The sequence below is a fragment of the Parus major genome, chromosome 4, assembly GCF_001522545.3.
Source record: "Parus major isolate Abel chromosome 4, Parus_major1.1, whole genome shotgun sequence".
NCBI lineage: Eukaryota > Metazoa > Chordata > Aves > Passeriformes > Paridae > Parus > Parus major.
The window spans coordinates 17,896,910-17,923,516 of NC_031771.1; the positions used below are offsets into that span (position 1 = coordinate 17,896,910).

Sequence of the window (26,607 nt, forward strand, 5' to 3'; positions counted from 1 at the left end):
GGCATTTGTGTTTGATTAGAGTCTGCATGTCCTAATAGAGAGAGACTGTTGTAACAGAAAAGATGATAAAGATTGAATTTATGTCTTTTTTAATAGGAATGAGAAGTGTGGAATTATACTAAGATTATCCTACCCTCTCTGGGTGAGAGTAGAGTTTGTTTAGATTTGCTTTATAGTGTAGTATGAAGGGTTTTCCTGGATTTGCTGTTAATGTGCTATTCCAAAAGAAATATTTATGCTCTAAGGAACAAGTTCTAAACCTCTAATATGCAAAAACAACTCCCAAAGTATTAATTTGGCATTACACAAGAGTCATACTTAATCTCTAGAGTGTATGGTATTTTGTTAAGATCACACATCTTGACAAATTATATCAAACCTGTAAAATATGAATTTATTTTGTAAGCAATATATTTGCTTTTATATCATTGATATAATCAACATCTGTCCGTATAGTCTGAGAAAATGCTGTGTTTGGCTTTTTAATAGTAAAATTCCTTTCCTTTGGTCATAAACCTGTCAGTCCTGACAGCTGAACTGAAGGCAGTTTAACTCAGTTTTACATTATCTGCATCTTTCTGTGAGCTGTCTCCACTCTTCTCAGGGCATTGAAAGTCCTTTAGTATTTGCCTTAAGTCCAGGAAACAGTTTAGAGGTCAAAACCAAATTTTCCCCTTATCCTGGAAGATGGATGCTCTTCAGAAACCCCTACCATTCTGATTTTTATGGGTACCCCAGAGTGCTTCCAGATGCATGCCCTTGCAGGAGAAGAACAATAACAGCCTGGTTGCCATCTGTGGTACTAAACCACAGCACAACACTCGGCCCATCAGACCCCACACAACTTTCTTACCCTGTCCCTACTTTTAGCTACATGAGATAAATAAAATGGATGGGGTTTAGTTATAATTGGCTTGTGTGTAGCTTTTTAGATGTCAGATTTTTTCACTCCTCTTCTGAGTTTTTATAGCTGTGTGTTGAGTTTTTAGGAGAATTTTTTTTTTTCTGAGCTTCTGCATGTTTCAGTTGAAAATATTTGAGCGTGGCAATGAAGGTTTAGTCTAAGCTGAGAACATAGAAAATGTAGAAATGTTCTTGGCTGAAATAATTTTAGAACCTTGCAGGACTCCAAGTCCAGTTTAAGGGCAGAGAGACTGATGCTTTTGGAAAGCTATCCTGAGTGCTAAATGCCCTGTTAAAATACAAAGCTCCTCCCAAACAAAAGATTTAATAAAAGATTATTTTTCTTTTATGGCATTTTTTACAACCACTGCAGTGTATGGCACCCTCAGCGGTTTTACAGCCCCCTTGTCATTGCCTTGAGTTTACTGGCCATGGTGATATTTATGGACAGTGCAGACATTGTGCTCTGAACAGAGTCTGCTCACCAGCATCAAGGATGATTCACAGGAACAACTTTTTTTATGTGATGAGATTTTATAGTAAAGCAGAACTCATATTGTTTATTAGTCACAATTTTTCACACTCTGAACCGTTCCCATCAGCCTTCTTTATGTCACTAAAACTTTATTCAGAATGATTTTTGCTTGTTGGTATTTCAGCTGTCCTGGTATTTTGAAAGAGAGATTTTGGTTCACTTTTGCTTTTTCCAAGGGTGTTTATCTCTCTGTAGCAGATGTAGTTCTCCCACCCCATCCTCCATGGAAAAGTCTGCTCTGAAGATCTAAAGTTAGGATGTGAGGAGAGGGAAGAAAACAAATGAGTTTTATATGGTAAGGCAAATAATTTAATAAGCATCAGCGTGGAGCACATCTGCCCTTCCTGTGCTATTTCAGACGGTCTGCCCACTCAGCTGGAGTTGGCAGGATGCACAGAAAGAAGTGTGCAGGAAGAGAGGGGAGCTGTCATGCAGGGGGTGCATCCCAAAGGACAGAAAGGAAGAGGGCTCCTCAGTAGTCTCTAAGTGCTGCAGTCCCATGCTCAGCATTTTATTCCATGAAATTCTGCCCTGGTTAGCTTGGCCACCTCCCTCTTCCCTGGCTTCTCTCTGTCTTTCCCCTCCTTAGCAGCCTGTGTTAGTGACAAGGTGCAATTTCAGGAACAAAAGTGGAAGCAACTTGCAAGAAAAGATTAAATCCTATTTCCCTTTAGTGCCTCTGGTGCAGGGACACAAAATTTCACTTAGGCCCTGCCACATCCAGGCCTTTGTTCACCTATTAGGTTTATTTTTAGCCTCATTGCCCTGGGGAGAGTGTAATGACTTCTTGCATGAGATTGCAGGAGACTCCACAGGTCAAGACCAACTGTACTTCTGCTTGTTTTATTTCTGTGTTTGGTTATTGCTTCTGGCCTGTGTGGAAAAACCCACTGTGTGTCAGAAACCAGGTTTGGGCTTTCTCCAAAAACACTTCAGATGTTCTTTAACTTCACTTTCACACTGATAAATGGCAGAAACTATTTCCATCCTTCCTTCCCACATCCACCATCCCTCTGTGTTTGTCAAAACTTAATCACAAGTGAAGGTGCCCCACACAGGGACCTCTTTATAACGATAGCAATTCCATCAGAAGCTCATGGTCACATCACAGAGCTGCTTGTTGGGAAGGATGGGTTTTCTTGCTCAGAGGGGGCACCTGCAGGTGTATTTTCCTTCTCTGTAATGAAAGCAGGACAAAAACATATTGAAGGCTCATGACTGCTGTTTCTTGAACATGTGATGACTTTAAAAAACAGACTGGAAGAATGGTCAGAACAATGTGAATGAGTGGGGAAATGCCATTTCCAAGCACAGCAGTTACATTGCAAAAGCAGCTGATGATTCATGAGCATTAGCAAAGAGTTTTGACCATCTTTTCAAATTACATTAATATTGTTATTGCTCTTGCAGTAGCTGAGAACCTTTTATTGCATTCATTACCCTTTTAAATAGTAATACTAAGGCTGTTTTGTGGAACAGTGATCGTGTGTATCATAGCTGTGGTTCTAACAATAAATAGTTCAGTGAGATGTGTTGGTTTATTCCAGCATTGACTGCTATGTATTAGCTCTCTGAAAATTAACTACAAAATGACACCCCTGGATCCAGAGCTTATAATTTTTAAAATTTTAAAATCAGTGGTGCTCATGTCTCAAACAGATCTGTTTCTTTGCTTCCCTAAGTGCCAGCTGCTGCATCTCATGTTATCACATTATCACAATTAATAAACTTTCCAAACTGCACCTTGCCTTGAGTGACCCAGTATACTCTCCTTTTCTTTTGGCAATACCTGGGGCCCTGAACCCTGCTTTCAGGTTGCTACAATCCACTTTCTTCTAAACAACTCTGTGTAAAAATTATTTCTCAAAATGTTTTGTGTTCTTAATCGGCTTGGTTCACTCTGAAGCATAGAAAAAATGAGACCTTTGTAGTTATCGTGGCTCGGTTTTGCAGTTTGCCTTAACCCAAATTTGCCCTCATAGAAATTGTTGAGATGATTGCAGAAAGGAAAAGAAGACAAAAAAAAGATGGGATGGTGACATAAACTTCTTTTTCACTCAGAAACTGGGCCAAGAAAGGAAGAATGAATATTTATATAAAAATGTGACTAATCATTTTTTCTATTCAAAGTTAATTTTAAACATAGTTGTTTTTTATTTCACCTTAAAAACCAAAAGTCTTTGGTGCTTAAATCTGTTAGAAAGCATTTTGCTCTAGGACAGATTAAATATTTTGTTAGAAATTAAATTATCTTTTTCTATTACAAACAAAAGGCTCTAAAATTAATTATTTGTAGAGTCCTGAGGAGAAATAATGGAAATTGAATACACAAGTTTGATGCTACTGTGCATGAAAAAAGGACTTTTTATTTGTGTATGCAACACTGGTGGTATTTTTATTGCTCATTAAGACTAAGTTCATATCTACTACAGATACATCATAAAAATTCAGAGCTACATAAGCAGTCTGGAATCTGAGAAACATGATTATCATGAACGATGCTAAAAGCTCAAGCTATTCAGCTTATCAAAATGAGAGAGAAATGCGTGGGTTTAGGTTATTCTAGAACAGAAAGAAAGCAAGTACTTTATGTCAATTTTATACAGACCTAATTTTAGTTTCCATGGCTTGAAACCAGATTTCTAGAATTGAGTGTCAGGCTTTGCAGTATCCCTCAGACAAAGGTTTCTTGCAGAAACATTTCCGTAATGGTATCTTATGGATCAAGACAGGAGAGTAGGTATAGCCCATGTGGTTGTTCATTGTATCTGAATGAGGACATAGGAACTCTGAAAGGAATTTGGTTTTTGTAGTGGAAATGCATTTTTCCCTGGCAGCACAGAATAAAAGATCGATTTGTTGCTTTGCGTTATTTTGTCTCCACTTCAACAAGGTTGCAAACCAGGCTCTCTGTATGAGGTTGGCTGTTCCCTGTTCAAAGAACTGAATCTGTATTGGTTGATTATTACCTCTGAATCTTTAACGAGGAGATAGCTCTTCTACAGACGGTAATGCTCAAAAATATCACAGCTATCCCCAGAAAAAATGCTGCAAGAAAGCCATGACTGGAAGTGCATGAAGAAAAATGGGAATTGCAAGTATGAACAGCTCTATTTGAACTAAAAAAAGGAATTGCAAGTCTGAGTATTCTCATTTAAGTGATGTTCTACAAGCCACCCTGAAGAATAAGGTATTGCATTAAAATTATGAAAAATTCAGCCAAACTCCCTACTTGGAAATGGGCAATTATATAAGCTGGGTGCTGAAAATACAGTTGGTATATTTGTACTTTTATTTTTTTTTTACCATTGCAAGACTTAACTTTTAAAAAATACTTGAAAGTTCAGCTTGCATATCTCAAATTTGAATTCACATTTGAGTGTAATTTTTCTATACAGAGTAGATGAGCTACTGGCAGCACTTAAATTAATGGTGGTTTGTGTATTTGGTCCATGAGCACTAAATCCTGCCTTCATTGTCACAGTTGACAATCTACGTTTTGTAGGATCACAATATTTAGAGTATCTTGATATCTGCATGGAATATTTATATTTCCTATTTATTTTGCCCTACATATGGCTTTCATCAAAAAGAATCTTGAATAGATGTTGAGCAGGTTATTTAATAGTTTTTTTTTACATAGATAAATTAAAGAACGTGGCAACTAGTTTCCCAAGTGGTGCTTAAGATCAAAAATGAATCCCATTATGCTTTGTCCATATCAATAATGGGTCCATGGTGGGTGATGTATTCTTGACAGAAAAGGAAGTGTCTTAGTCATAAGTTGGTTTGTGATCTCAAAGTAGACCACTGAGAGAAAAAAACCTAATTAATGAAAATTGACTGGAAAAGAGCCTTTGGGCCTAACTTTTCTTGTTGGGTTCAGGAAGTGCACTTTTTCAACACTTCTTCAAATTGTGTCTACACCTGGTGAAGGTGGAAATCCCATTTCTGTTACCTCTGAAGGTGTGCCAGAGATGAGTGACCTGAGACTCTGGTACGGGATCTCTGCCCGTGACAGCACCACGCTCATGCCATTCATGTGTTCTTGTTGAGAAATGCTTTTCCAAGCTAGTGATCTTGCCTTGGGCCTTCCACAAGTCTGAAAGCTTCCAAGATGTTCCCAAGAGTCCTGGTGCTCTTTCTTGGCAATAGCTTCCAGTACCAATGTTGGGATGATCCGTCTGCATCCTCCCACCAGCATAGTCTCAGGACATCAGATCTGTGCTTCAGTCCTTGCTTCATTTTGACAGACACTTTTTGGAAGCTCTTGGGGAAAATAAAGAAATACTTCCCAGCTGCAAGGAGGAGTGACAGCCCACAGCTTCCTGGAATAATCCTGGGAAGTTGTGGGTCTGTACTTTAGTACTGGTGTTCCTTTCTGTCCCATCTACATCCAAGCAAATAGATGGAACATGTTCTGTGCCAGCTAGTCTGCTGGAAGCTAAGAGCTTTTTAGTGATGTTGATTACCAGACTAAACTGGTGGCAACAGAAAAGCTTTTCCAACCTGTGAAGTGGTAGGAATCAAGTATCTTCCTATTTTTCAGTCATTTCAGTTTTCTTCAGGAATTTTCATAGCTGTCACATCTTGTTCTAATCCCAAATGTGAGTTTTCTCACCCCTGACTGGCAAGGGTTCCTCAAAGCTGTGGTTGTGCACTCCAGTCTTCATAAAACAAACTGCCCTTGTACCTTCTAAGAGCAACTGCTGATCAGGAGCACCTCCTGTGTAAAGACTTCAGTCTAAGGCTTGCATGAATCTTCCATCCTCCATCTCCTCTGTAAGCTTTATGAGATGGCCTGAAGTCTCAGAATGAATCTGATGCCCTCCAAGTCTTGACTCCCACCCAGGAGAAGCCAGTTTCATGTAAAATCTGAAAAGGACAGCTTCTTCTTCTTCTTCTAAAAGGACAACCCTGATAGAGAATTTGATTATTTGCAACACTTCAGGAAGAAAATGTAGCAGACAAATGTTTTTAATGCTGTTTCTGTTGAGATATGTGCTATGTAAAATAGGACTGTATGTTCAGAATCTGCTACAGATCTTCTTAGCCAGAGACACTTCAGCATCCAGCATGTTAGGATGCCCTTAATGGATTTGTGAACATGCAGAGCAACAGCTTTGTTCTGTGTTCTGTGACTTCAGCTGATGTGATTTTTTCAGAATTAACATCTTCTTCGGTTGCCAACAGGAGAGTGCACTGCAGTACCCAGTATTAGCAAAGGGAGGGTTACCTACAATAAGGGGACTCTTTTTTTCCTGTTTTGCTGGAGGCAAGAAGACAAAAGAGCCATCACAGAAAAAAAAAATAGGTTATTTGCCAACAACTCCTTTCCAGCAGTCTCCTGTGGAGCAGGCACCCACAGTAATTCAGTGCATTCAGCTTTACCCTGGAGATGGACAGAATAATAGGGGATGGGACAGAGAAATAAGAGAGCAATGCCAGCCATAGCAAAAAACAAACAACTAACCAAACTACAACCCCACAAACCAGCTGTGTAAAATAACACTTCTATTGATTTATTTTGCAGAATACCACGGGATGTTTAGTTCTATAATAAAGGAGAATGGCAAAATGGATCTGCATTTTCAGGGGGGGAAAAAATGGGGGAAGGGGGTTTATCCACTACTACAATTCTGAAGTGCAGTAAATACAAGTTGTGAGGGGTTAGAAGTTCACTGCAGTGTGCAAACCATAGTCCTATTTAAAGTGCATCCTCCATTAGAGCAATGCTGTCTTGTGGAAAAACTACCTTCCCTTTGGAGGACAAAGCTGTGCTATAATTAAGATAATTATTTTTTTCAATGGTTGTCTTTTATTTTATTTTTCTAGCTGGTTGTGGGCTTTTTAGCTTGGGAAATCTTTTAGAAGTTGCTAATAAGAAAAAACTGAGCAGGTATTGGCTGCTGAAATGAGTCAGCTCAGGGGTGTTTTTGCTTAACTTTGGCCCAGCGGGAACAGATAATAATCTGGCATGTAAGAAAGACTCCATTCTTTAAAGGCCGTGGTCTCCATTCTTAACGACATGTCTGTGCTGGAGACCTTTTCTGAACCAGGCTTTTATCAGATGCAAACCATAAAGGCATCAGCTAGGCAAGGTGGCTGTGGCTGCACTACTTTTTATCTCTGCTCAGTGAATCCTGTGTACTGGAGGAAAATGTGATGCTCTCAGTACAGCCTCACATGGCTGCTCTTCCCACCTGCCCCTCGTAACCAGGGGGGAGCTGGGGAGTCATTCTGTATTTTCTGTCAGGATCAGTAATGTCCTGGAGCTCATGTTGTATGAGCACCACGAGACAAGGACCTCTCTCAGAGCATCTCAAAAGCTTCATCCTTCCTCTAAACCACGGCAGCCTAATTAAGAGCTTTCTGTACCTTATCATATTTGATGGCTCCTGGGTGAGGGCTTCACACCTTGTAGCATTTCAGTGGGGTGGGGTTTGGAGCAGGGCAGCGCTGTGCAGGTTAAGAAGTGATGTTGTAAGTAATTACAAGGAGGAAAATAGCTTTGCTGCTTGGCTGCCACTTGTGTCCTTGCATGCTCCATAAAGATGATGGGATTTGCCTGCTGCTCAGTCCTGACAGAGCTCTGTACACTCTGGTGAGAGTCTGGTGCTCTCAGTGCTGAGATCTCGTATTTTACCACAGCTAAAAGCTCTCGTGCAGGAAACATTCACCCTCTCTTTAAACAACAGCTCCACATGAGGAAATGTAACCCATGCTCCTTGTGTTGCACTCCCTTGAGGTGCTTGTGTTCCTTGACTTGCACTCCTTTTGAGGTGCTTACGATCCCCAAACCTGCTGCCACTCCTCTGGGATATTGCTGCAAAAAAAAATAAATAAATAAATAAAATAAATGTACAAAGTAGTCAGGGATTCAGTGTCAGGCAGCATTTGTTCTATAGTGGTTAGGGGTGGACTGGGTGCACCTTATAATGTGTCAAGAAAGGTAAAATTTCCAAACCTGTATATTTTTGCAAAATCCTGAGATGCTCATGTTATTTAGCTGCTTTGGAAAACATTGCCTGAAATTCTCATCTTGGGAGATAATGTACTGTGTGTCAGTATGAAAAGAAATTAAACTAATTACATTTTAAGTCCCAGTGACTAGCAAGTTTTGTGCCATTTTCATGTGTCTCTACAGAGCACACGAGCACCTGTCTCTCCAGTGCCACTTACCACATAACTCTGACTTTTTATCAGACTGTCAGAAAAGCCCTCATCTGGGATTTACTGCAATAGAAGGCAGGGAGACTAAAATTAGTCCATTTACTTCCCTCAGCCATTGCTCCCTCTCCAGTCAAATGAGGTCAATCAGCTTGACAGCCCCATCCCCTCCATTAAGCCTTTAGTTGAGGAGAGCAGCTCCAGCAAGGCACAGAAGGTCAAAATCTTGACAGAGAATTAGGTACTAAATATCCGTGGGGCTGTGTTAGGGGAAGATTTGCTGTTGACTCTGCCAGCACCCTGTCTTAGTGCACCCACCAACCCAGGGACATCTCCCTCAGCTAAGGGAGACTTTTCCTCCTGTGTTCTGGGTAAAACATCTCAGCTCAGCCACCCTATTATCTCTTCCATGATGGCATCACGATGGCTGCACTGCTTCCTGTCAGGCATTTCCCATCTCCACTCACATCCCATCTCTGCTTCTCTTTTCTTACAACTGCTCATCTTGGCCTCAGCTCATAACCTTTTATCTCCTAATATTTCTTGCCTCTGTGTGTGATCTACTTTGCCTCCTCTTAAACTTGTGATCTATAAAGCAGAAGTCAACTGGTATTATAAGGTAAACAGGAATGTATTACATCCCCATGTTTGCAAGCTGAAAAGAAACAGCAATGTTTCTTTGGTCTGAAGCACTGCACAACCCAAAGCTGTGAATCACAGCCCCCAAAACAAGAGATCACCTTTTCAAAAGGGATACATTTAAAAAACCAGGAAACACATCTTTCATTTTCCTCTCTGGTTTTCAAGAATCTCACAGTTACATTCTGGGGTTCTACCTCTAAGCAAATGCACACTGTTAGCAATGACCCAGCAGCTGAAAATATGCCAACCTGAAATTTTCATTTGCCTTCCACGGCACATACTTTAGGGAAAAGTCTTCATTAGGAGTGGTGGAAATGTTGCCAATGCAAAAGATCAGCATGTCCAAGGAGTTCTCTCCATGTGTTTTCTGGACATCAGAACTGTGTGACCTTAATGTGAAAGCAGAGCCCTCCTCCTTGCTTAAGAATCTAAGCAGGTAAACAAAGCTTAGGTATCCCAGGAGCCACTGTAATGTGTAATGTGAAAACTTTATTTTTCCTGTAAAGTCTCTTCCTAGACCCAGGAGTATGCACAGGACTGGGAAGACAGGTAACAGAGGTAAATATAAAACAGGTTCATGTCCTCTGAAGGAAAATTACAAAAGAGGAATCTTAAAAGCATCCTAAAAATTATTTTAAAAGTAAATGTGAATTTCTATTTCTACTGAGCCACCTCCATCAACTCATGAGTCTTCACATGGCATTTATTCTTCTCTTTGTTTATTTAAGAAAAAGATTTTAAAAGAAAGCAGTAATTTTGAACTTCATTCTTAACTCTAAAGGGTTTCACTTAAAACCTGGTTAGATTCAATGCTTGCACTAAAAATAAGCTTAGAAAAATCAGGTTTACAATGTTAAATTTTAATTCAATTTGCAAATATGTGCACAGTCTTAAGGAGCTTATCTATAATGGACAAGACATAAAACCTGACTTCTCTTGTAGATGTGAAAAGAACCAACAATTTTGTCAGCATTACTGCCTTAAAGCAAAACAAGTATAAGAAGAAAATCAGCCAGTATGAGTTATCCTTTTGCCTGCAAAACTTCCTGTGCTGGGCTGCCTGGCCTGGCTTCCCTCTCTGCCAGCAGTGGCATAAAACAAAACACACCTCCCATCCCCGTTACAGGAGAGGCTTGGGTTTCCAGCAAGGGGGAGAACTCTGCTGCCCTGTTCTGCAGCTGGCTCTATTTCCTTTGGAGCCATTCACCTGGAATTGGAAGCCCCCAGTCACAAGTGCCAGGCCCTGGTGAGAGGCTCCTTGGGCAGCAGGTGTGGGGTCACTCCCACAGTATGAGCATGGCCCTGTGCTCAATGCTGGTGTGAAGGGAAGGGAATGGAGAGGAGGGGAGTGTCAGAGGGTTTGCTCTGACTTCTGCAAAGCAGCCAGTGCTGCTGCTGGCCCTCCACAATCTTTTAACTGGTACAAAGAGCTTTTCTTCAGCAGGCACTGTGGGTGAGCTTTGACTTTTCACATCCACCTTTGCCAGAGAGGGTGATGAGTGGCTGGTGCAGGCTCTGGTCCAACAGCACTACAGCTGAAGGTGCCCCTCTCCAACAGAGAAATGCTGTGCTGGGGATTTAATTCCAGCTTTTCAAGGAGCTGGCTAGAAAACAAACATTCTGTTTCAAAGGGGAAAATAAGAAGCAGCCTAAGCTTCAGTATCTGATTTTTTTCCAGAAGTTTATGGCTTTCCTTAATGCAGGCAGATTCCTATATCTGATTTTCCTGCCCCCTGCAGTAGCTTCCTAAAGTAAAGATTTACTTGCCGGAGCAAGAGACTCTTATCTCTGTCTCTGGCATTACTTCTGTACCTGATAACCTCTGTTATAAAGGAGATCTCACTTTCAGTCCTTACTTTGAACCAGGGAAGAAGGATAGGAGCCCAGTCTGTCTACATCCTGTGTGTGCATCTTGCTCTCTGAAAAATTTGGTCAGAATAGCCAGTTTGATCTGAAATCCAACCAAAAAGAGAAGATTGGAAGAGAAAAAAAATCTTCTCAGGTTATCATTAAATCAGAATTAGAAACTAGTCTTCATAAATAAATAAATAAATAAACCAAACAAACCTCACTGGGATCTGCCCAACCTTAAATATCCACAGAACAATCTCCGTGTAAAGCTCCTTCTGTCATCACAATCTCCACAATCAATCACAGCCCTCTTTATATCTGAATGTTCCTAGTGGCTTTTTTGTTGAGTACATCTTTATCAAAAAACCGTATTCTGTATTTACAGAACTGGAAAAAGCTCCTGCTCCAGCTTTTTTGCCAAGCAGAAGAATGAATCTGACATTACCTCAGGATTTTATCTATTTAGCCCCATCTGCAGGCTGTGTTCATGAGGTGTGCAATACATATCCTTGATGTCTCTCTCCAAGCGCTCCCAGGGAGAGAAGTATCCCCTGGAGCTTGTCTGACCCAAATTAGGTGGAGAAATTGCAGTTAAGGACAGCTGTGTGATCCAAGGTGTGAACGGTGCAGAGCTCAAGGTGCCAAGTGGTGCTGTAAAGGGCTGGGAAATGCTGCAGCTTTGCTGGAAATGTAGGGAAGAATCTCGGTTCTTTCTTCCACCACCCCCTTAAGTTCCTGGCTGCTGGTGCTGCTCTAATCCCTTCAGAGCTGGAGAGAGGCTGTGGTACTGCCCAGCTGCCATGAGAGTCATGTCCATTCAGTCCCCTACAGATCATGGCTTTGGAGTTCCCCTCTGGGCCATTCCTGCCCAGAGCTTGGTCTGGCTGGTAGCCCCAAGTTTGTGCCTGTGTTTGGGAAATGCCTGTGGCCAGTAAGGGAGAAGTGGTGCTGCAGCACAAGTCAGTGATGTAGAGACTGAGCAATAGAGTCAGCCAGCTGCTTGCTCGGGAAGTCATGGCTAATACACTTCCACGTCTTCAGCCTTTTCCACCTGTCATGTAGTCTGACAAACTGCTCTTTTCCCTTGCCTTCTCTTTCCTCCACACTTCTCTTAGGAAAACAAACAAATATACCAACTGCAAAAAGGAACAGAGAAACCAGGATCTGGGCTCATCCACTGCTTTTACCACTTACCTGAGGTTTGATCTTTCCATTCTTGCTTCATGGCCTCTGACTCAGCTTTCTGCTCTATACAAGCAGAGTGTTAATGCTTGCTGTTAATGAAAATACTTTTAAGACTAGATACTTTTAGAGCATTAACATAGGGCATTCCTGAAATGTGCCAAAAGTTATGACAACTTTATATAGAAATTCTCTTGTGGAAGAAAAGAGACAAATATTTTGAGAGGCTTACAAGTTAGTGTGATGATAAATGCCAAGATCTTATTTTCCAGACTGTTCTGGTTTACCTTCTCTCTGTTCCCTGCCTGGGGGCTGCGTTACAGCTTTGCTCCCAGCAGTTGCAGGCAGCTGCTGTTTGCAGGGGGGGAACTCCTGTGGCATTATTTATGGCAGCTCTCAGTGAGAGGACAGTGATTTACTGTGTGCCATCTTCTGCAGCTGTGAATTTGCACCACAACGACAGGGACATTCAGTAGAATCCTGATTTTCAGTCTGACACAGAGGTAGAGAAAGGTGAACTGGCTGGGAAAAAATGAAAGCCTGTTAGTATCCTCCTTTGCCCTCCCACAAATACACTTTTACTTTCTGGAATTTGGGAAATAAGGTTTGCAAATACCCTGGCATTCATGCTTCCATCTCTTCTGCCAGACAACTTTTTCAAGAGAAGTCACGATAGTCTTGATTCTTCTTCTAAAATTGGGTGACCTTTTTTTTATATAGGTCCCCCTCTTGCCTCTTCACCAATGCATCTGGCTGCATCTACTCTACATCTGGCTCCCTTTACTAGGGAGACTGATGAATTTGTCACCAAACTTGCCCTGTGCTCTGAGCTGCACGACATGCAGGGTGGCAGCAAAAGGAGCCCTCACCCAGGCACTCTCAGGTCTGCCTCTGCCTGCAAAAAGGAGCTCACTTCTCCATGCTACCAAAACAAGCTGTAGAATTTGACTTCATGCCCTTGATCTTGAAAAAAGATTCACAGATCAACTGAGCAGGCTCATGGGCTTATCCAAATTGAATCTCAGCACCAAGTCTCTTGGTTTTGACCTATGCTATAAAAGTGTTAAATTTCCTACAAAGCCATTTGCATTCTGCACAGGGAAAATGATATAATAACACCTGGGAATGCCTTGAATTTGATTTCTGGGGTTATTTCTTTCAACCACAGTTTATCTGGCACAATGCACAGGAAAATGATGGGATGTGTTTTGTAACATTACACAGGAAATCCTGGCATTGCCTCCTCTCAGTAGCAGTGAACCATGCCAGTCAGCTGTGGCATGGTGTCACGGGACAATGAGCAAGCCCAGCTTAGTGCCCCTGTGGGAAGCTGCAAGGGAGGCTGCTTCATGAGCTGTGTCTGCTGGAGAGGGAGTAAAGGGAGAAGGAGGGAAAGGTTCATTTATTTGCTCCTGAGATTTCTCCTCTGAGGTTCACATGGTAGAAATTGCAAAACTGCAATTAATAATTCTGGGATTAATAATTCTGGGATTAATAATTCTGTACAAGACATGACTGTAGATACAATAATGGAGGGCAAGCGAGCCCATTATCTGGTCTGGCTGACTATGAAAGATTTTTGCTCCAAGGCATCTGCTGTAATTGAAGATTTGGTTGGTCAAGCTGTAGAATACTTTTAGGATACAAGTGATGTGTGCTGTCATTGCTATGCAAGCTTATGTTTCCTTTCTCCTATTCACCTGAGCTGAATAGAATATAACCTTTAGGTCAGTAATCAATGTGTGAATGATATGGATCTGCATTTCAGGGGAAAAAAGGTATGAGGTGAAATGCAAAACTTCAGATCTTCCTGCTAGTTCCTTTCTGCTCTGCTTCCTCCAGCAACAAAAGTAATGGTAGGTCTTGATTGTTCCAAAGCTCTAAAATCCAGAGGCAAAAAAAAAAAAAAATTAACATTACACACACGAACAGGTACAGCCCTTGCTTATTGAAATGCAAAAGGGACCAGGGGACCTGATTAGGCAAATTTTGTGGGACAAGAACACAGCTCCTGAAGAACTGCACCATTACCAGGGAGATGCCTTTATTAACAGAATAAACACTCAGTCCTCCTGCAGATTTTTACCCAGATTGAATGGCACTTGGCTCTTATCAAGACACTTCTTCATTTTTCATCTGAGAAAGTATCTAAAGAAGGGATGTATTTCAGGCTATCTCTAGAAATGTATCCTCTATGAAATGCCTTTGCTTGGGAGAACAAATCAAAGTAATGAATTAAATTTTGGAGTAATAATATACCCTATACAGTAATCTTAAACATTTTTACCTTCATTGTCCAAAGAATTGTCTGGAGAGGGCTCTCCTCAGTATATGTCCAAATGTATAAGGTTGGTTATTGCAGTGTTCATGTACAGAAGCAGTGGTTTCAAACCTCAGTGTGTTTAAAACCCTGCATGGGAATGAACCTGGGAAGCTTTCCCTGCTGTAACCAAGTACCAAGAAGATAAAAGCATCTGAGGTATTTTTAAATGTCAGATTTCAGACACAAAGCGTATTACTGTGATTTGATCTTCAGACTCTGTATTTATCTGTCTAGCCTCTCCTATTCTACCAACAACTTTGTTCACCTTGGAGATAGTGGTAAGCTATTGATTCGGGGTCTCTGAAGTCCAAATTCTGATATTTAACTCAAAATATGTAAATCTATCATTCAAACAGTATCAAAAAGGAAATTTTGAAGATTTTAATTTTTAAGGACTTAAAAAAAGCAGCATTGTACAAGCAGTGTACAAGCAGTAAAACATGAGAGAATCATCAGGCAAATATTTCTGTCATATTTGCTTAGGTAAATAGCAGATGAATGTCAAATATGCAAGGGCCACCTAGATCTCTTACTTTTAAAAAGATGTTTTCTAGACTGTCATTTCAAGGGACTTAGTGTAGCTGATGTATCTTCTGTTTCTCAAAATATAGATTCAGGTAGTTTGGATAAGAATGAGGCTTTGCACTGCCTGAAGCGTGACTCCAAGGAAGCATGATCATTTCCAGGTTCTTACACTGAAATGAAAGATCTTTTCCTGCACCCAATAACCCAAATATCACAGCATGCTCAAGGATGCTGCTGACATTTTCAAAGACCACCCAAGGTGTTGCCTTTCTGACTGCAGATATGCTCTGGGTCTCCGTGGGACTCCCTGTCTTTTTCTTTCCAGCTCTCTTGCGTCTCTTCCGCTTGCTTTCATTCTGCCTCTCGTCGAGTCGTTGGAGTCCAGTTTTGATATTAGCAAATACCATATTGTCATAGCTGGAATAAGTGCTTGACTTTTAAAAGTAACCTAAATGTATACAATATATAAAAATTGAAGTTAACTAGTAACCAAAATCCTTAAGATCTTAAGATGTTAATAATTTGATTTTTAATGTAATTGCCTCTTAGTTGGAAACAAGGCCTGTGTGTTCGTCCAGTGCTAGGTCAAGTGAACTAGTTTATTTATCCTTCTCACAGCACATCAGCAGAGGGTCTAAGCAGATTAGCTAAAGCTATTCCTTATTAATCTAATTAAAAAAATAATTCCTTAAAAGAAAAATATTTCAGTATTTTATTTTGATGTTTTCTTATTGGAAACTTTTGGTGTTTGGCATATTGCTTTGTGTCCAAAAAGTCTGAGAATGCACTCTGAAATAACAGAGTGCATTCTCAGAAATGTGCAGAAAAAACAGAGTGCAGAAAAAACAGCCTAATAACTGTTTGCATCTCAGTCTTGGAATAAAAACAATAACAAAGTCAAACTAAGGTGTTTGCTTCAAATGTTTTCTTTCTCCTGCTAAGCAGGTGAACAGTTATGTACATGGCTTGTTAACCATGGGGCTTCTCAGTAAGGAGTCAGCTGACAAGAGACACTGGAGGAAATGTTCAGCGAGGTGAGAGTTGAGGGGAAAACATCTAAGAAGCATGCAGTGGCTGAAAGGGCATGTTCCAAGCTTTCCATTCTTGGTTAATCGAGGTATCCTGTACTGATTCAGAAAAATGCCACATTTGTCACAGCCTGTCACACCCCAGAGGGGTTGGGGCTCCCAGGTGTGCTCTGTGCTGGGCTCTGCTGTACGAAAGCTACTGGTGAAACTCCTGCTGACCTCAGACTTTGGGGTTTCCTGATTTGGTGTGAAATTATTGGTTAATTTCAGATAAGAGAGGAAGGAGCTTCTGGCTTACTTACATATTGCTTGGGACCTGCAACTCAAGTCCTCGAGTGGTATGCATGTAATCATAAATTCTGCCCATAAAGCCTCAGTATCACTTCTGAGTGCCTCCAGTGTTGTAGGGGATAGTGTGAAGAGTGTTAATTTAGAAAGGAGTACTGTCTGTCTGTCCTGTGGCAGTCCCGTGCATCACAGCTGATCTGTGGATCTTGGAGGCAACTTTGGAAGCATGAGCAGTTAGAAGGACACAGTTCCCTGGTCAAACCAAGGATGGGGAGTGCAGAGCTGTCCCAGTGGAGGGGAACACATCAAAGCCTGCTCACTTCTTCTGCAGACTCCACAAGCTGCCCCTGCTCTTGCTTTTGACTTATGGTAATGAAGGCAAGAGGAAAATTAAGTCCAGGGTGTTCATGTGGCCATGAAATACTGAATTTTTTATAAAGCTTAGTAACTGTCATTTTTCAAGTAATTTTCTAGAAGAGGGCTGGAATGTGGGTAGTGCACAGGAACCAATGTACCTTGAAAGTACATTTCTTCGTTTTAATAAGGCTTGCGGTGTACTGTGACTCACCATAATAAATTAATTTGGTGTTTACTATAACAGCACTGAGCTTAATGAACTCATCATATTTATGCAACTGTCTGTAGATGTCTGTAGAATTTGGAATTTATAAATAGGTACTAATACTTTTATCGCTGCTTTCTCCTGAGCAGGAAAGTTCTTCACAGTGGAAGGCCATTAAAGCTCACTTCTATTTTTCTGTATAAAAAATAAGCATAAGATCTTCAATAACTTGATTTTTATCTTTATGTACATTTCTGAATTGTTAGTATGTACTCAGCAAAGCTGTTCAGCTTGAGCAAAACTATTGTAGAGCCTTCCTAATCAAATTCCACCAGTCATATAATAAATAGAGTTAATATCTCATTTTACTGCAGATGCCATTTCTTTTAAGGTTAGCCTTCTGCATTTGAAAGAAAGTATCCATGTAAATTCAACAGATTTAAGTAAAAAGAAGTTCTCTAAGTGGAACAAAGTGGTACTAATTTATGGGCTCCAAGTGATGAGTGCTACGTCTTTAGAAGGCAATGGTTTGTTGCTGAACAGAACAGAAGGTCAGCTGCTTTCTCTCTTTTAATATTGTTTGATATGCAAATCCTTAATGCTGAGCAGCAGCTCTGCTTCTTCTGTCATCTCTAGAAGGCGAGATGCTTATCCTTGCTCCTGTGCACTGCCTTCCTACTGACAGCAGTGTGGTGCCGAGCGCTGCTGAAGGGCACATCAGAAGGCGGCCACCTGCCTGCCCTTGTGGGCCTCCAGTTAGCTGGGTTTAAATCTGCTTGGAGTCCCTGCCATAAAACAGGCTTTGCAGCTGGACCCACGGGCACTCTTTTGCTGGGTTAAGTGGTGGGAATGGGTGCAAAGGGAGCACTGCTTCGTCTAATCTGGCAGCATTTGGCTGGCACACAAAATATCCTCTCATAGAGCCCATGATTGGCAGCTCATTAAAAAGCTAGCTTAAAAAGATATCCCCGCAGAAAAACAGAAAACAGTGTCTTCAGAACCAAAAATTCTTACAGATATCAAGATCTGTAGTTGAAGGAAGGGCTGGTATATCTATATAGATATATATATATATAGATACAGTGATTCCAGGTGCTTTGCTCATTTTGCAATCTCTCCCAGCATCACTTCATCCACTCAGAAGCAGACACTGGCAGTGCTCCCCCCTTTCTTTCACCTCAGGACAATGACTTCTGCCCTATACCTTCCCACATCTCCATTTTATCGCTGAAATATGATGCTATAAATCTTACAAATATGATTTATGGCATCAAAGTCAAGGCTTTGAGCATCAATGTGTGTCTCTTGCCAGGCCTCAAGGATAAGGGCAAAATAAGAAAACTCACCAGGTCTCAGTGAAACAGTGAGGTACCACTGGTCAGAGAGGAGATGAAAAGGACTCCAAGAGTCTCCTAGTTGCTTCTCTCCATTCTTATTTCCTGCTTCCTTCCTCATGAGGAAGCAAGCCAGGCTAGGCAGCAGCCATTCCTCTCTGGCACCACAGCCCCCAGCCAGCCTTCCAGGTGGCACCAGTGAAAGCTGCTCTGCTGCCAAGAGAGGAGCCTGCTTTGCCAAAACCTAAAGCTTGATCAGGGAGATGCAACAGGACCTGGCATCATTTCAGTTTTTGCAGTGAACAGGAAAGATTCAGGCAGTTGCTTCACTGAAATAAAAAACCCACAAATGCTCCTTGTGGGTCCCTACCTGTCTACTTTGATAATTGAAGGATGTTTACAAATCAGCTTAGTTTTATATCTTGCTTGAAGAGGAGAACGAAATTCTGCAGACTTTGTACCAGATTTTTGATAGAAAAGCTCCAGTGAGAAGGTTTTGCCTGAGGAATGATTTTTGGCTAGCCACTGCAGAAGTTACCAGAGGTTTTGTCACTGTCTGATCCCATCTGCAAGCACCAAGTGCTCCCAAAGGCAACCTATGTGATTCCCCTGGGAGCCAGCACAAGGGCTGGGACCTTGGCTCAGGCTCCCGAGGCAGAGCCCACCAAGATACACAACTATAGCGTTTTTACTGTTTACATTTTCCCCCCTTCAACAGTGGACATTCATTACATTGGCTCTGCAAATCTGCTCTCTGCAGCATTCTGATTTGCTGACTAGAGCCAAGCACCTCATCACATCCTCTTCCTTATCAGAAGTTATCCCTCTGGACAACATGTTCCTGGTGCAGGAAGCTGATATTCAGTCACCTTTGACATCCCAGAACATGCATTGGCATTTCCAATATCATTGTAAATGTCTTCTCATATCTTGTGCTCACCACTGATAGCTGAGAATGAAATTAGATCAAAAAAGGTGTTGTCACAGAGGTCTCCGTTTCGGAGCATTTGTGACACCTTGGTGTCATGTTAAGTTGGGTTTTTTTATCTGTGGGTATTTTGGAGGAGTAATTCCATTTCACTGCCAGCAGCAAAGTATGTAGTTACTAAGTGGAATCCAACCCTATTCCCATTGATTCATTAGGATTTGTTTGCATCCTTGTTAGATTTGGAAACCACAGGCAGCTTAGTTTTGTGTTTATATCCATGAGACATCACTTGGCACTGTGAATTCAGAGCCAAGTCAGTTAAAGTGCACAGACATTTTCTTTTGTGCAGCTCAATAAATTTACTTCATTGCCTTGAAAAATGTAACTATAACACTTTGCTTGCTAAAGAAAAATATATTTAAGACCTGCACTCTATCCATAAGCAAGTTTTAAAGGTCATGGATTTTTGGACAAATCAGATTATTTAAATATATAGGCTTCTTTTGTAATCTTTCTAAGACTTTGGTATTTCAAAACATCAGAAACTCATGCACCCTGCTTATTAATTTTCACTGGTTTATGTCTCGCAGTACTACTCTGTACTAATAAGCAGGTTCAAAAAAAAGTGCCAGTGCCATTGAGGAAAAAGTTCAGTCGTAAAAATCTGGGACTAGGAAGGAGAGGCACTGGCTGGAATTAGAACATCATTATCATTCAGAGCATTTAGTTAATGCGTTATTACTTTAGTCATTTATTAAATTCGAAAATCAAATAACAAAGTGATTGTAGTGTCTGCCACCCAACAGGTACATCTGATTAGCGTATCGCGGAACCCGCCAGCAGCTGCGGCAAATCCACCTATTTTTATGGAAAGAGTGCCATCGTGTGGGAGCCTCCTTGCAGCACGCAGGGATAGCAGTGCCCGTGGGCCTGCCCGCAAGGAGCCTGCCTCCCTTGTCCTTTTGCTTTTCCTGGAATTTCCATCAAAGCCCCATTTTCATTTCTGGAAATGAGCTATAAAATAGGAACTTCCATAACTAGGAACAGGTTAGGAGTGTTAAATCTCCTTAATGTGTTAACCATTATTTTGATTCCACAAACAGGTGAATTCTGAAATGAAGTGTTTCTGAAGCCTAGCAGAAGCAAGATCTTCCTCTTTCTCTGCATGCCATTAATATAGCTAAATATTAGTGCTCTTATCATTTCTCGAAATATGTATTTTACCCCTCAACATCTGTTTGCAGCTGCTGTTTTACACGGCTTCATTATAAGCTTTCCACTTCCTGAGGTTTCCCATGTAATGATACCATTACCATCCCAAATTTCTACTTCAATTTTTAATGTTTTCCTTTAAAGATTTGAACTTATATGTTACATCCATAAAGAAAATTGCCAATAATTACCAGGGGTACAATTAGGAATAAATCTCCGTTAAGGAACAAGTCAAAGCTCAGGGTCTTTATGCAAATGCCTTTTGTTAAAAAGATGTCTTGTGTAATCAGGAATTATACTGACAAGTGAAGAATCATTTAATTAATGAGAATAGAGCAATCATTTGGATGGTTCATTCTATTCCTGACTGAATAAAAGAGAGAAAATAGTCCTGTTCAGGGATTAGAGCTTCTGCTGGAAGAAATAAACCCCATTAATGTTGTTCTGTTACTGCCTTGGGTAGATAGTACAGTAAATTCCTAAATATAAAAACACATATGTTTAGATTAGGCATTGAAAAGGAATTGACTATTACTCCACAAGAATTTATACAAAGGGGTTCTGTTTATGCTGGCTGTCTGCTCCTGCTAACCTTTCAGAATGGAATATTTGGACCAAAATACTCGGCTAAACCCTAGTATGGGATTCCAGGGCAGTGAAAACCAGAATGATGGTGAGTTTTTTCCATAAGGACTGTATGCCATGATTGAGGGTAGTGTACAGACCTTGTTTGCAGTTGCAGAGGAGCAATCTGGTCTCCAGTTCAGCCCGTTGTTTAGAGCAGGTCAATTTGCTCTGGGTCTTTCCCACTGGGTCTTTGAATTTCACCAGGGGTGGTGAGGCCATAAATTCTCTGTTCCATTGTTTGACCTCTCCAGTTCTCCTCTTATCTGGTTGGAATTTCTTATCTTCCAGTTTATCCCAGTTGCATCTCCTCCTGTCACTGGGTCTAACACAAGCTTCTCTACACAGTCCCGACAGGCAGCAGTGGCAGCAGTCCTGCCCATGGTGCCATCCCTCCAAAGCTCATCTGAACGTGGGTGGCTCATAACAGCTATTCAGTCACTTCCAACAAAACAGAGAATCCTCCCATCCTTGAGATATCCCTGCTCCATCAGAAAGCTTCAGGATGAGGCTTCCCTAAGCTCTGTCGAGGTTTGGGAGAAGTCAAAATGTAGTCCAGGCAACTCTGACTTTGAATACTGTTCTCCAGGGTGGTACCTTGAGCAGTGTACTGGCAGCAGGCACTGCTCAGAATTTGTCCCACTTCTTACAAACTCAAAGCTACGTGAAGAAAGTGATTCTGGCATCTCTAAGGACATGTGCATCACCTGTGAGCTGTTCCTTTAGGGCACAGTTCCCCCTGGGACAGCACAGGGGTGAACAAGCTGCTCCCCTCTGAACAGGTCATGATGCCAGCCACCAGACATACTGCTAGGTGGGAAGTGGGAGCTCCCTCCAGACCTGTGCTGGGATTCCAGCCACTGGTGGCTGTGTCAAGCCTTTCATTCCTGGCAAGACCACAGTGCAAATACATGGTCATGTGGATGTGCCACAGAAAATTAAGTGGCTTCGTGGACACAACTACCTGCTGAAGCAACATCAGAGACGGAGTCACCTCTGTGCAGAGCAGCTGCCCTGTGGTCCCCAGGTGCATTCAAGCTCCCTTTCAAGGCTGATGTAGACCACTGCACTGAGCTGTTGTGGTAGCCTTGAGACAGTGGGACAGCTTTCCTTCCTCCTGCAGTGCACGACAGTCTCTCTGTAGCAACATCCTCTGCTGGTTTGTGTGCACTTGGACTTTTTTGCATGCTGTGTCAAATGATTGCAGTAGTAATTGTTTGCCTTCCAACACTGAAATGAAAAATAAATTTATTACATGAAGGAACACCTTTCTGTTGTTTTATTGGTTTTAGGTGTAATCACTGAATTTTTTATCTTGGGTAACCAGAGGCACCCAGCAGTGACTCTAGTCATTTCTCAAAAAAAAAAAAACAAAAACACTCTCCTCACATATAAATGGAGTAAATATGAAAATATTCTTCCAAACAAAACTCTCCTTTCTCAAACATTTAATCCCACAGGAAGTCTAGTTAAATATATTGTCCTTGCAGGCTGCCCAGTAAATATTTGGCCATGGGCTGGGTATGTAGGTACAAGGACAAGTGAATCCCACAGCAAAGAACCTTCCTGTGGAATCACTTATCATCAGGTTGCATTCTGACATTAAGCAAGACTAGTTTAGGTCATCACTGGCTACAAGAGGATGGTTTTGCTCTCTCTCCAAAGCAGTAAATGTAGGTAACCCACTAAAGATCAGTTTACAACAACGTCGTGTGTAAGGTGGTAAATCTGAAATGTATATTCCTTCTGATTTTTTTAATTGAAATATCTCTTCTCCAATGATTAGAATGCAAAATATTGTCAGATATCTAATGGACTATGAAAGTCAGTTGACCTAGACTAGTAAAAGCTGATTGAGAAAACATAGTATATAAAGTAAAGCATTCTCATTGAAGTTGTTAAAAAGAGGGAAAGAGATTTGTTGTGCTTTGCTGTATCTGTAGTGGAACATTGATATCCACATGCTCAGTCTAACAGGCAAGCCCATACCCAAGCTTTCTTTTCTGGCTAAATCAGTCTGTGCAGGTTCATCTGCTGCTTGGCTTTCCAAGCCACGTGGGAAGGTTGCAGGGAGTCAGATTTACACCCTCAGGCTCTCAGGTGCCGCTTCCCCACTGTAACTCCTGACTCTGTGCTTTCTCCCCAAGGATTTTGGAGCTGCAGCAGAATGGTGACATGGACGTGCTGAAGCATAAGTGGTGGCCGAAGAATGGTCAGTGTGATCTTTACTCATCCGTGGATACCAAACAGAAAGGAGGTGCCCTGGACATAAAAAGTTTTGCAGGTGTTTTCTGCATCCTCGCTGCAGGGATTGTCCTATCCTGTTTCATTGCAATGTTGGAAACGTGGTGGAATAAAAGGAAAGGCTCCCGGGTTCCATCAAAAGAGGTATTAGACCCTCCATTTCTCCTGGGGAATTTTCATGCACCCTAAAGATTGCTGCCTTGATTTTATAGCACTAGAAAGGGTGGGGAATCAAATTCAGAGATACTTCATTAGCTTCCTGATTTTTTAAGGTAAATGATGTTCCTCAAAATCTTTTTAGCTATTCTTTCTAGAAAAGCTTGAATAAAAATAAATGTATATTGATGATGTATAAATATGCAACTATTCTGAGTAAAACACAATTGTTACTTGTAGAATAGTACATTATTAATACATCAATATTTAGTTCATTGTTCCCATTGGTAACAGCTAATTCTCACTACGTGTCTTGGCTTCTTCTTGAAAAATACATCTCCTAAGCTCAGTGGCTGAGTCTTTTAAAATACATTTTCAAAATGTACCCCTTTATTCAGCTGTTAGATTCTTGAATGAGCTTGTCCCCATTTTCAGAAACATTAAGCTCTTGAGACTTCCGTGAACTTCAGTTCTTGTTATTTCAGCTGAAGTCCAGGGAAGCGAGACTACATTAGATTTTTCAGGTTCAGGCCAGACTTATTTCTGAAACCTGCTACAGCCTTGTTTCAGCAAATCTTGTACAGATGCCACAGAGGAATATTCTATTTTACATCTGAGATGAGTTTCTACACCTGCATGTGTAATGCTTTCCTTCCTGTCGTAATCTACCTGTCCCTCTACCAGCCATCTGAGCCTTGTGCAACTTTGCACCAAGTTTCTTATATTCATAATTAAGTATTTACCTCTACAAAATGATAAAAAGAAATTAGGGACAAAATGATTCATTAAAATATCTTTGGAAGCAACACCCAAAGCTGAAACTAAATGTGAGCTTTAATGTAGCACTATCAAATACAGCTCTTCTACCTGTGTAGCTTAGGCACATCTGTGTAGCTTGTGGGGTATTGCTGTTAATTTGTGTGCAGTGGTCTTGCCTTCTCTGCAGTTTCTCCATTGTGTTTATTCCTGCTAATCTAATGCTGTCTAATCAGGCAGGATTAATTACACCACCTAATTAGACAACATTGGCACTGATGTTAAAATACATTTAATCTTTTCTTGCCTGTTTTAATTCCCAAGCTTTTTTTTTTTCTTTTCTTTTTTTTTTCTTTTTTTGTTCAAGATCTGGACCGGACCATTATTAAAAGGAAAAAAAAAAAGGAATCTCTAGTCTTTAAATTGGGTTTCTCAGGAATGGAAACCATATAGTTTCACCTGGTAAATTATTTTAAAACCCTAAAATTGACTTGATCATTGTTTACCCAAAGTTTCAGAACTTCATACTTTGTATTTATCTGGTGCAAAACATGAAAATCAATACCAAAGGAAAAGGAAAAAACACCAACACAGATATTTTACACAAGTATAAATTTTTCTATTTCAATTTTCAATTGCTGAGAAGTTCAAGTGTGTACTTTCCACAAATGGTATAATTTGGCCTCCTTGATCTTTGTTATATGGTCGTTATCTTAGCATTTAAACGCTCATCTCAACGTTAAATTGAAAAGCTTGGCTCAAAACTGAGTTTAACGTGGACGTATGTGCTGAATGTCCCCATTTATCCTGGATGTGGGGTCATTCAGCAAAGAAATACATCTTAACTAACTTTCTTAAAATTCATTTTAGCTTCCATGAAATCCATTGGCTCTTCCAGGCCACTAGTCCAGAATCGGGGGTCAGATTGGGCCAGTTTGTGGTCAGCAAGCCAACCCTTTTTCCTGGTGGCTGCCATCTTGTGCTCCAGAATGCAAGCATTTATACTGAAAAAAATTGTCTAATGGTTGCGAAGATAACATTTCGGTCGCGTGCCAGAAGTAACCCATTCACTGATGTCTGCCTGAGTCTGCAGACAGCCTTAAACAGTAGCTCTGAGAGAAGTATGAACCGCCCCAGTAATCTCAATGGGATGTTGACTCTGAAGCCTGATGATAATTTAAATGTGAAAACTGCTGAATATTTCACTACTGATCACACAAGAGAGAAGAGGAAAGATCATATTATGGAGATATGCACAATCTTACTGTGAGTGGGTCTCATTTTGGTGTATCAGTTGGGTGGAGATTGGGTTGTGGGCTAAGCATGGGAGATTATCACCGCTTATATATTTGCACCGGTCTGACCCTAGCCCCAAATGCATCTCTGTAAAAGAAAGAGGACTACTTTGAGTTATTCTTAGAGGCTCAGAAACTATGAAATTACAATCTTTTCCTGATTGGCATTTTAAATTACAAAGTATTTGTATGTTTGTTTTTTTTCAAAATTAAAAACAAACAAACAAAAACAAAGCAGAAAAAAGAAAAAAAAAGTAAAAAATTTAGGATTGTCCCTCAGAGACATAGTCATGACTTGCACACACTAATTGAGCCTCTGTATATTTCTGATGTGGCCCCAGTTCTCCTGCATCCATATGCAGCTCCAAATTTTTTTTAGGAGATAGCGTTTGGTGAATGCGTTTGGATTTGATGTCACCTGTGTGGTTGTTATGTGCATCCATGTCTATGTCCACCTGTGAATAAACAATAGACAGAAAGCTAAGTCCGAGAAATGAGCACTGCATTTTTTTCCTTCCCGTGATGAGCTCAAACCAAAGCCCTTGTGGTCAGTGATCATCCAGTCCCTGGGAGATCCATGATGCCCTGTTCCCTTCCTGTTTTTCCCTGGTTTGCCTCCCTGTCCCTGCCCTCGGAGGGTGCAGTCCTGGAGAGGGGAGCTGGCCTCTCAGTCTCCTTCCAGACGGGCTCTGTGTTCAGCGTGGCGCCAGCGCAAATGTTCAGTGATCCGTTCTGCTAAGTAGATGAATTCCTGCAGTTTGTTCTAGGTGTGAACTTTTTCAGAGTGCTTGACTTCATTCCTAGAGAAAGGAGGGATCTCAAGCCCATTCGGTATACTAGGAGTTTTGCCATTGATTCAGGGAGCTCTGGATCAAGCCAGTCAATGAATTTCAGTAACCAAGGCTGGAAGTCATCAGTGCACATCTATCGGCTGCCTAATTATCCTCTGTGAGGTCCTAGAGTGTGAGATATTTCTAGTGGCCTGGAAGAGCCAGTAAATTTCACAGAGATTAAGGTAAATTTTAAGGTTAGTTGAAATTGATTTTTGT

The 26,607-nt window shown here is 41.0% G+C and overlaps 1 protein-coding gene across 2 annotated transcripts in view; it reads left to right on the forward strand.

The window, feature by feature from the left end:
• Positions 1–26,607, forward strand: part of GRID2 (glutamate ionotropic receptor delta type subunit 2) — a 673,180-nt gene that overhangs the window by 642,866 nt on the left and 3,707 nt on the right. Inside the window, exon 15 of one of the 2 annotated variants that reach the window (XR_004496988.1) lies at positions 23,255–25,529. Coding sequence is in view for 1 of the 2 variants with exons in the window: in XM_015625795.2 (XP_015481281.1) it covers positions 23,255–23,495 (241 nt within the window). In the remaining variant the exon portion in view is untranslated. The remainder of the gene's footprint in view (positions 1–23,254; positions 25,530–26,607) is intronic. The other variant, XM_015625795.2, reaches the window with a different exon arrangement.